Consider the following 11,592-nt stretch of genomic DNA (forward strand, 5'->3'; position numbering starts at 1 on the left):
GTGTGTGTGTGTGTGTGTGTGTGTGTGTGTGTGTGTGTGTGTGTGTGTGTGTGTGTGTGTGTGTGTGTGTGTGTGTGTGTGTGTCGCTGCCCTAGTCAACCCCAGGGGAACACAGGCTTTGTTTGCGCCAGGGACTTGGGAAAAGGGAGAGAGACACAGAGTGAGAATGATAGAAACAGAGAGGGAGAGAGTGTTATCCTGGTCACCCTCATTAACCGTGAGATCATTCCAACTTCCTGTGTGTGTGTTTGTACGTGTGTGTGTATGATATCGGTGTGTTACATTTCTGGATTCATATCAAATCTGCACCCGTGTGTGTTCTAAGCGTGTGCGTGCGTGTGATAGGTCTGCTGAGTCACAGTCTCTCCCCTCGGCAGTCGCTGCTCTTACAGAACAGATCATTATACAGGAAAATACAAAATCCCACTGCTGTCCTCCCTGCATCCATCTGCACACCCTTCATCCCTCCGTCCCTTCTCGGCTCCACTCTTTGATTTATTCATGTCATTTTTAAAATTATCATCTGTTTCCCAGGAGACTTTCCTTCAATTTAAAATAAGCTTTATGAATTCATTTTGCATGGTTTAACTTGAGCTCTTCTTTGGATTAAAAAAAATAAAAACAGCACTACGATCCAAAATGTTCTTACCAGTTCAGATTAACTAAGCAATCACCAGGTGGCGTTTGGTTGTATGGAGGGGGAAAAAGTGCAAAAATAAAATAGAAATATTAAAATAAATCGAAACATAAATTGTAATTTTATAAATATTTGCTTCAATTTACTTCTGCATTCTGCATCAGCTATGATTTTGTCATAATTACAAAATATTCAAAGTACGTTTGGTAATAGTCGGGAAACCTACACGGGAGGTAGTCATAGGGCATTTTCACAACTGAAAAACAATTTTGTTAAAACACTGAAACCAAATCAATTTTACACCCACTCCAAGTGTCTCAGCTCAAAGAATAAACAATCAGTTCAGCATAATTTTAATAAACTGCATGAAGATGATGTCAGTGATGAAGGGGAACAGAGACGTTCGTAAATGGTCTGGTTCTTATAGAGTGCTTTTCTACACTCCTGAAGTACTCAAAGTGCTCTATACAACACGCCGCATTCACGCCATACACACCCATTCACAGAAGCACTATTATCTATATGGTGAGTGCTTTCTAAATATCATTCATACGCATTCATACTCCAATGGATGCATCAGAGAGTAAGACGGATATTTCATGTCCAAGGATATTTGGCATGAAAACTGGGATCAAACCACCAACCCTCCTGAACTACAGCCACCCCACCTCGTACCTGAGGAGTTTCTGATGGTTCACTGCAGAAAGTTTGGCTCAACTTTAGTTGGCTGCTTAAAACAAGTTATACCATATGGAAAGTTTTTACTTAATACGAGGTTCATTTTTCAGCCATGACTCTTTTTGTGTGAAAATCATTTTCTAATCTGATCACATGTTAACTGTAAATGTAGCTCAAAGCTGTGAAATGGAGAAACAATAACAGCGTTCACGTTTGATATATCAGTTTGGAGATTTCCCAACATTCAGACAACTTTAGGTCCTGAAGAAGGTTTTCATGAACCTTGAAGAGGCTGGATAATTTTATCTGATGCCATAATCGGAAATGGTGATGAAGAAGTGCAAAGAGAGCATCTATTGATCCTCGCTCAGCTCATGTAAATGTCTCTATAAGGGCTGTTTTACAAAGAACAGTTTGGGAGTGCGACTCCTCTCACTGCTGCCATAATGCCGTCGGTCATCACACTGACACCAGAGGACACCTTGTAAACATTTAGGAGTACTCCAGCCCTGTGACTTTTCACAGTCAGCATTTTCGAGGCTCCGTCACTGAACGAGACGCTTTTTTACTTTAAATAAAAGGCTGCAAATCCGCCAGTGCTTTCTTTCATAACGTGCCTTCACTGTTTGTTTTACTGATCTTCTGATTAATTAGTTCATGTGTTCAGGACTGTTTGCCATCAAGCTTTGTGCCACACAGCACAAGTATTTCTGTTATCGTTGTTGTTATCGACCAATATAACTACAGGTAATGCAGTCTGAGCCTCTGCTCCACAAGTATTTATATAGAAAGAGCTTCAGATTGTAACACAACAGATACATTTATCAGTCCAAAATTCCTTTTAGACCAGTCTTTGTTCCTATTAATAATCACATTTATCCATTGATTGGTATTCTTTTCACCTTGCCTCCATCCTGCTGTATCCGAATCATCTCTTGACTTAAATCACTTCTGTTCTGGTTTTAATCGAGCAAAATGTTAGATCAGAGTCAAAGTCGGCAACAATCCCAGCAGATCAGCTGATCTTAAAGATAATTTGAGCAAATTTTAAGCCAAATCTCGTCTTTTAGGCTTGCTATGTATTAATTTGTCATCTGTTTCAGTCATCATTACACCTGGAAAATCATACACAGGGCCCAGTATTTTTGCACCTTTAGTCTGTTCCACAATCAGCTTTGTAACTTATCCTTTTCCCAGCTTCTCAGTTGTTCCGTTTCCAGCTTAACCAGTGTAACTTTGTTTATGCAGAAGGAAACCTCCTGACCACATTTTGTTTCCTGTGCAGAACTGGAGGAATCCCATAAGAAGTGTCACCCCTGCTGGTACACGTTTGCCCACCATTACCTGGTTTGGGAGTGCTGCCCTATGTGGCTTAAGGTGAAGCAGCTGGTGAAGATCATGGTGATGGACCCCTTCCTGGACCTCGCCATCACCGTCTGCATCGTCCTCAACACGCTCTTCATGGCCATGGAGCACTACCCTATGACTGATGAGTTCAATGGCATGCTCACCATCGGGAACCTGGTAGGAACAATGGATGAATGAATGCGTGGATGCTTGGTGGGAAAGCAGTAAAGCATGGTTATTGGTGGAGATATGTGGGTGAGAGACACATAGACACAGGTGCACTGTTCACCCAAAACAATCACAGGAATACAGAAGCAAACAAGATCAGATATTTGCAGAATAATCAGCTCAAAAACTGCTGCTTAACAAAGGCTCACAAACTGAACCTAAATAACAGATGGGGAAACCCCATAAAGGTAAAGGGGGAAACCACAGGGGCCATAAAGAAGCCCCATTTCCCCCTGTGCTTATAGCAGATGGTTTATTTTGCCCTTGAGGCCTGTTTATTTATAGCAAGCCCCACCCTCTGCCTCCTCTTTTAATAAACCAGGAATGACTGGAGCAGCAGACAGGTAACTCAAAAGAGAGAAAAAGTAATTAAGGCAGCTCATGAAAGATGAAACATCGTGAACCAATTGCTTGAGCAACATTAAATGATTATTTGCAGCCCTGTCATGTTTAAATGTGTTTGTCTGAGCTCAATTAAACTGGATCTGAAGCCCACACTGTTGTCTAAACCTCCATTTAGCAGCTATTCATTTAAACGTTTCCTTAATGTTTAACTAATAGTTTTAACAGGTTATCCACACTTTAACCTTCAAGAACCTACTAGGAGTAACCCCTGAAGCTCTTTTGTGAACTGAGCGCTTTCTATTATATTTCAGGCCTGGTTATAGGACAAATACTAGGCACGATGTGCCGGGAAAGCAGTGTTCCTCCCAGCTGTAGTAGGTCTCGACCTCCCGTTAGCTTCGAGCTAACGGGAGGTCGAAGGAGGAAGAATGCGGCTAAAACTTTTGCGAGATCTCGCAAAAGTCCGTCTTAATTTTTTTTTTCTCCCATGTCCCCTGCGGGGCTCCGTAACAAATAGTATGGATTTAAATTTGAATTACAAAGTTCCTCACCTTTATTCTTAATGACGAGTTCTGATACCATAGTATATATCCATAAAGACGACCAATAGAATAATTTCCAGGTTTTTCAAATAATACCTCCATAGACAGACCATCCTCATGAACACACTCCCGGCTAAAACTTTTGCGAGATCCCGAGTTAGTTTTGCGAGATCTCACAAAACTTTTGCGAGATCCCGAGTTAGTTTTGCGAGATCTCGCAAAAGTCCATCTTAATTTTTTTTCCTCCCATGTCCCCTGCGGGGCTCCGTAATTTGTTAATAATTTAACTGCTAGAAATACTTTGGGTTCTGTCATTTTAGTTCATTTTAGCTTTTACATCTTTCAACTCTTTGTACTGTTTAGCTCAACGTGTTTATCTGCAGTGTTAGCTTCAAGTTTCAGCTGTTAATCATAGTTTAGCTATCTATTTGACTGCTGCTGTGTCTTTACCAACTGGCTGGTGAGTGGTTACCATGGTTGCGTGTAGATTGCATGAAAGACACCGACTTGTCTGTAAACATTCCCCATTTATTCTCTGAGCTGTCATAAAATGTGCGATACAGTACAAACCGGAAACGAAAAATGTTTACCTTAAGAATAAAAGTTGTGCCTTATCGCTTCAACCAACACATTTCAAAAGATGCAGCTTTTACTTTGAAGGCGAATGTTGTTTCTGATTTCATCACACTTTTCACAGTTTCACTATCTTTTGTGTAGCAGACAGGTGCAGACAAATTGATGCCCTCCATGCAAACTACTGGTGTCTCTAGCAACCTGATAGCAACCAAAGCAACTGCAAGGATATTTCCAGTGGATCAGCATGCCAGTTTCAAGCTAGCAGCTGCCAGTAACCAGTTGCCAACTAGTCCCGGAATACACACTTATTCCTAGCAAGTAAATAGCTAGCAAGTTTCTTAGCCAACAGTTACCAGAGGGTCACTGACAAGTATTTTAAGGCTGCATGCCTTCAGATTAGCAGTTTCATGTATTTTCCTGCAACTACTCACAGTTGGTGAGGAAAAACCCAGTGGGTGCTGAACGGTCGCTGGCAGGTCTCTCCTGTGTGTCTGAGGCCTTAAGTTAGCTGAGTGCGTCTTGTCATGTACTCCCTACCTATCCATTGTTGTCTTTCATAAACTAATAGCATGGTGTATGTAAAGAAACCTGATAATGTCACATCCAATATCCTGTTTCATGCTGGGAAAAATGTCAGGACTTTTACCTGCCACATTTTCAGAGATATGTACTTTATCTCTTTGTATTGTAACACAAGGTTATCTCTAAATCGCTGAAATGAGAGATTCAGTCAGTTTCGTGAATCTCACATCATGCAAACTTGTCTTGGAAGAGCAGAGTGAAGGAAGCTCCTCACTGGTTGTTTACAAGCAGGTGTGGAAACAAACTTCGGGCGGGTTGAAGAGACTGTGACATTTTCCAAAAGTGACAAAGAGCGTGACGGTTTGGGAAACCCCCGTCGGACATTTGAAACCACAGCAAATCTTTTTGGACAATTTCAAATCCTCAGGATTCAGAGAGGAAAAATAGAAACTAATTTCATTGCCTTTCTAGAAAAGTCTGTGTTTTTTTCCTTTTGTAAAAAAAAAAAAGGCAAGGTGGGTTTCAGTATTAGAGCTGACAGATGCGGGTCAGATAGCTTTAAACCACTGTGACTAACTCCAGTGTTTGAGCCCGCAGGTGTCCCGACTATCTGACAGGAGCTGATAGGTTGATGCAATATGGTAATTGGTTCACCTGAGGTGTGAAAGGCCCTCAGCCAGAGTCAGCGTGCTAATCACACCTGTACACACACACACACACACACACACACACACACACACACACACACACACACACACACACACACACACACACACACTTGTTTCCGTCCAGTGATGTCAGGTCTCCTCAGCTCAGGCTGCAGGCAGAAAATGGTAATACAGTTTATAAGTAGAAACAGTGATTTTGGCCTGCCGGCAGTAGTGGTTCAGTCAGTGGGGCCAGGCTCAAAGGTGGGCCTCTGTGGGAGAGTCACATGGATTATGAGAGATGCTTTTAGTAATGCTATGATGCCCCAGCATTCATTTTCCTCTGTAAACAACCAATCACTTCAAAGAGTAAGTAAACAAAATGATCTTCAGTTTCAACTGAGGCGAATCAGCAGAGAAATACGGCACTGCTTTATTGCTTCTTCTGATTGGTTGCGCAGCCACCAATGCTCACGCTGTCTTTTCACTGTGTTCAAACTACAGAAGTGAAACTCATAAGCTGCTCTAACTCTAAATTTTAGATTAACCAGACACAGTATAAGGATTGCAAATGTCGCTGAATCCTAAATAGAAATCTATGGCACAGTTCTGAAATGCCAAAGATGGAAGCTGTCCTGTCACAACCTCCAGAGGCCCAATCAATAGCTGCATGAGTTGATTGTGTTTGCTCAGAACAGGCTCGCAGCAGCTTTAACTGTGTGCTGACAGACATATTTGTTACTGTAACAAAGGCGTACTTAATTGTCTGTATTCATTTTCTTGGCTCACTATAACCATACAGTGAGACAGAATGGGGAGAAGCCGGTCCAAAGCCAGGAGATGTTATTAATCTCTACCCATTAATAGAGCAGCTTTACTAATCTGAAGAAGTTGTATAATTTATGGGACAAAAAAAGCTTTTAAAATTTAAAGTCACCAAAACTTTGAATGGATCTTCTGATGATTTATCTGGTGAGTGTATTTGGACTGCAGAAAATATGGCAAAATAACAATGAAATGACCCTTTAAGGCAGCGATCTCCAACCTTTTTTGCGCCACGGACGGGTTTATGCCCGACAATATTTTCACGGACCGGCCTTTAAGGTGTCACGGATAAATACAACAAAAATAAAACTAGTACCGGTACCGAAAAAATAAGATTTATTCATAACACACGTGAAAAGACCCAGGAAAACCAAGTTAATGAAAAAAACGATAACAAAATAACGCTGAAAACCGATAAAAATCCTGAAAACCAGACATTTCACACCTGAGCCTCAACTCTTGCGGCCCAGTACCGGTCCGAGGCCCGGGGGTTGGGGACCGCTGCTTTAAGGCATCTTTTGCCCTGGTTTTTGCTGGAAGAGTCGCTCTCTGTTACTCTTGAAGAGTCTTACTCTTATGTGCTAAGTGTATAGGTGTGAGAGTGGATGGTATTTGATAGCACGCCTCTCTCTGTAGGATTGAGCAGACAGAGCTGATGGATCGATAGTTTTGAAACAAAGTGATTGATTCGATTTATATAATGATGTTGTGTACGTTAAGCTGGTCAGCTGTGTATGCCCACATGTTCAGACAGCTTCAAAACCCCCAAGGAACGTCAAGGAGTCAAAAGCATGAGCTGTTGTATAATATCCCTCTAATGTTGCTGTCATCTTGCCTCCAGTTTAATGCAGCTATATACTTTTGCAACGTAAACAGTTTGAAGCGCTCCTCCATTTCAATTCAGAGGCGCTGAAGTCTCAGATAAACGCCGCGTCGTGTCAACGGGATCCGATTGCACTGTGGAGTCGCTAAGTTCTTTATAGGCTAAAACCTCTAATCCTCACAGATGTTTACATAGCATTTAACTAGCCTTTCTGACGGACAGGAGAGCCTCTGCTGTGTGTCTCTTTGTGTGCGTGTGTGTGTGTGTGTGTCTCTTTGTGTGTGTGTGTGTTATGTAAGGATCATTTCAGGTCATTTCTGTGCTGACACAATCAATGTCAGTTTTCACTTTTAGTAGCTGTTTCTCGTGTGCTCTTCAGCGTCACTTATCAATATTTCCATGTGTGCAAAGATCTATAGAATACATACATTCACTGAAGGCTTTTATCCACAGAGCAGCACTCTGCATCAAGGGCACAACTCATCCTCGTTATACTTAACCTTTAATGTCTGTATGGACTTAATTTTAGATTAAGTCTGGATTTTTATTTTAATAAATCTGAAAACATTTATCTGATTTTAAGGTTTTGAGTGTATCCTGAATCACAACCTATGACAGTATGACAGCTAGGATACGCTCCAACGAGAAAGAAGATGGACGGATTGAGTTGTCAGTCTGAGAGGGACTAGCAGCTGAATGCTATGTTAACACTGTTTAACTAGGAAATGATAGCATGCTAATATAGCATGCTAATATAAAGTCTTTGGGTTGTGGCAGTTTCACAGAATTTATGAAATATAAATCAAACATAGTGAGTTCAGTGAGACTGAAAACTTAAGCTCTGTCAATAGAATAGAATAGAAAACCCTGGGCAGATCATATTTACATATACAGATATAGATATATATATAACTGACCCATGCATTTTGCAACTGGCTAACCCATTTACATTTCTTTTGATTGCCCTTTTGATTGCTCTATATTTGCAAGCCAATCTGATTTTAAAGTTTTGAGTGTATCCTGAATCACAACCTATGACAGTATGACAGCTAGGATACGCTCCAACGAGAAAGCGACCCGCCACCAACCCAGCTCTTCCCTTCAGGCTGTCTGACTCTGTTGTCATTGGTGCTCACAGGGTTTTCCTGCTGGTCTTCTCACCTCTAGCTTTCTATGTGTCTGCATGGAAAAGTGGGCAGGTCACATAACGGAGGTGTACTACAAAATAAAGCAAATTATTGCATATGAACTTTTAGTTGCTCTAACAATGGAGTGATCGAAAAGTCTTGCGGAACAGGTCTATAAGTCTTGGATCTCCGGGATGAATATCATTCGCTCTACAGTTAATCATATAATCATAATTAGTTAATATTAATCTCTGGCTGTCTTCCACACTGTGTCTTTTTTCATGTCTCCTTCCCTAACCCTCCAACCAGTTGCAATAGATGGCAGCCTAGTTCTGCCTGAGGTTTCTTCCTGTCAAAAGGGAGTTTTTCTTTCCCACTGTCACCAAGGGCTTGCTCATAGAGGGCTGTCTGATTTTGGGGCGTTCTGTGTATTCAGGGGTCATCTTGATGAACAAAAGACTCCTGAATAAAAGGAGGATCATTTCACTTGACACGCTTCTTTCAGTGCTTCTTACCATTAAGTCATTCATAGATGTTGCTCCACAACATTCACGTCTTGAGTCTTAAACCTAAAAAGTCAAACTCTGTAACTCTTCCAATTCTTTTCCGATGTCGTGTTAGCATGTAGGTGAAGAATGAGACGTTTCCTTGCTCTGAAGAAAGGTGTTTGTTGCGTGACAGGCTTCTTCTGTGGTGTTTCCTCACAATAACACACAGTCCTCTGCTGTAACCTATCTAATTTGGTCAGCATAGTCCTGCCCTTGCTAACAGGCACTAGGACAGTGATGGGGAAGACGAAAACTCAGGGATGTAAAATGTTTTAAAGTAAAATTAGCGTATAAACAGAATTTAGGAAAAACATTTTAAAAACTGATGAGCTTTAGACTTGAACAAGCAATTTATCATCAGGAAATCCACATGGACACGGTGTCTCTGACCGAAGCCTCTGTGTGTGTGTGTGTGTGTGTGTGTGTGTGTGTGTGTGTGTGTGTGTGTGTGTGTGTGTGTCCCGCTGCTTACTCATTACATCTGCCTGGTTGTGACAAAAATAATCACGTGTGTCTCGCGCACACACTCACACAGTCCATGTCATCCTCTCTCTGCTGATGTTACTGTTATTACTGAGTGCTGATGTCGACAACCCCTGTTTGGGAGCCAGCAGCGTGCACACACACACACACACACACACACACACACACACACACACACACACACACACTTACTTGCTGACCCGAGTAGTTTTTCATTGCTCAGTCAATGAATCAGCACGCGCAGACACACACACTCAGTGGAGAACACAGTGTCTAGACCTTAAACTTGCCATCTCTTCGTTCTCACAGACGTAACTGTTTGGTGAGGAAGCGAGCGAGTCTGCTGGCTGAACTGGATCTCAGACCTAGATCTCGGCCCACAGACTAACGCCTGTTTCACAACAAAGAGTGGACAGTTAGTCGTGTATAATTTTAAAAAGCAAGCTAAACGTAACTCCTCTGATTTGGAGTAAAATCGCAGAGTGCTAGGATTAGGAGATGAAGCAAAGTAACTTACCTGATTAAAGTGTGCTCTGAAAAGTTCAGGTGAGACATGTCTGCCTTTAAGACCCTCCACACAGAACTTGTATAAAAAGATGAATGCAGTCAAACCACTGTTGATGATGTCGCACTCAAATTAGTGATTTGGCTGCTGCAATGCTACCAAGCTTGGTTAGTGGTTCATATCAGTAAACTATAGAGTTCAAATGCACAGACACTCAATCATTCAAAGCACAGGAGCTCAGACTGTTTGGCAGGAGACATATTATTGGTCACATGATGTCATTAAAAATGCTCCAAAAGGCCACTCCACTGAGGTGAAGCCTAGCAAACAGCTCCAGCTGCCTGTGAGGTGGAAGTGAGCCTCAAGTGGACAACAGAGGAACTGCAGCTTTATCATTTCTGTGTTGGTTTCCACTTGTTTTATTTGTCTAATCTTCATATTTTATGGAGACCTAAAGCATTATTAGGCTGCACTTTATTGTGGCGGGATTACTCGCTACCTGACTGGCGAGTTTTGTTCACAGCCAATGTCAGGACAGCTGTTTGTAAAGTAACCTAAATTTTAAACTGTATTATTGATATTTATTCTCATTGGCCTATTTTCAGTATTCAATACAACCCTCCACTCCCCACCCCAAAACCTAAATAAATTGTACAATGATTAATTTAATAACAAAATGCTAATGAAGCAAATGAGATACAAATGAAAACTAATATATGCAAATTAATATTGTCCTAATTTTCAGAGCAAATCTATGCATATATGTATCTCTTAAAATAATAGAAAGGAAGGAAAACTGTGATCTGTTGATTTCTTTTTAATACACTGATTTATGGGAGAAATGTACTTGTACAATGTAATGTAATATGTTTGCTGGTTTAATTTAGGTTTTTTTTTCATGCTTGAACTTTGCCGTGATTTCTGAAAGTTGTATGAAGTATTGCTGTGGTTGGTGCACTCCATATAGTGTTCCTGTTCATTTTGTCCTGCATTTAAAAACTTTAGAAATAAAACAGGGAAAAATAATCAGTCCACGTGTTTTTATAATAAAAATAAATCCGAGTGATGTTCGCTGAGCCTCAGCGTTCAGAGAGTTTACCAAATATTTCTTGCATAATAAAATAAAGCGTTCTGAGAAGTGATGTGATTTTTAGCTGGAGCCCAAAGGCAGCTGCTGACATTTGACAGCTGAACTGTGTCTAACTTGATTAATGTCACTCCGCCTGATGTCAGCACACCGTTACACTCTGTGCACCGATCAGTAACACACACTCTTCAACAACAGAGCGCTGATAAATGTGACTGCTGAACCCACAGAACATGCAAACTCAGGCAGGATTCAAACCAGCAACCTCTTCTTTGTCCTCCACATCCTGACCCTCCTCCTCCTTTCTCTTTTCCTTTATTCTTAGTTTTATCTTCCTCATCATTCTTCTTTTATTCTTCCTCTCCTTCTCCGTTAGCCCATTTCTCGTCTTCTTCTTCACTTCTCTTCCTGTTTCTTTCACTTCTCCTCTTTAGCCTCCTTCTTATTCTTCTCTTCCTCACCTCCTCCTCTTCTTGTTCTCTTTCTGTTAAATTTGTTTAAATTTACCTTTTTTTCAGACTGATTCATTTCCTCTTAATCTTTGATTCTATGTATTTCTTCACCCTTTGGTTCTGAAAGAGCCTCCTTCATCATTACATCAAACACACACACACTTTACCTGTGTGTGTGCGTGTGTGTGTGTGTGTGTGTGTGTGTGTGTGTGTGTGTGTG

At 41.2% G+C, this 11,592-nt stretch overlaps 2 protein-coding genes across 3 annotated transcripts in view; both read left to right on the forward strand.

Annotated features, from left to right (window-relative positions):
- LOC102297995 (zinc finger protein 99) overlaps positions 1 to 11,592 on the forward strand; it is a gene marked incomplete at both ends in the record, with an annotated part of 370,247 nt that overhangs the window by 225,291 nt on the left and 133,364 nt on the right.
- LOC102297688 (sodium channel protein type 4 subunit alpha) overlaps positions 1 to 11,592 on the forward strand; it is a 279,846-nt gene that overhangs the window by 173,292 nt on the left and 94,962 nt on the right. For both annotated transcript variants that reach the window (XM_005946550.2, XM_014341435.2), the window contains exon 16: positions 2,601 to 2,839. In XM_005946550.2, coding sequence (XP_005946612.1) covers positions 2,601 to 2,839 — 239 coding nt within the window. The remainder of the gene's footprint in view (positions 1 to 2,600; positions 2,840 to 11,592) is intronic.

This window comes from Haplochromis burtoni, unplaced genomic scaffold (genome assembly GCF_018398535.1).
Source record: "Haplochromis burtoni strain Fernald_Lab_line unplaced genomic scaffold, NCSU_Asbu1 Contig_480, whole genome shotgun sequence".
In the NCBI taxonomy this organism is placed as follows: domain Eukaryota; kingdom Metazoa; phylum Chordata; class Actinopteri; order Cichliformes; family Cichlidae; genus Haplochromis; species Haplochromis burtoni.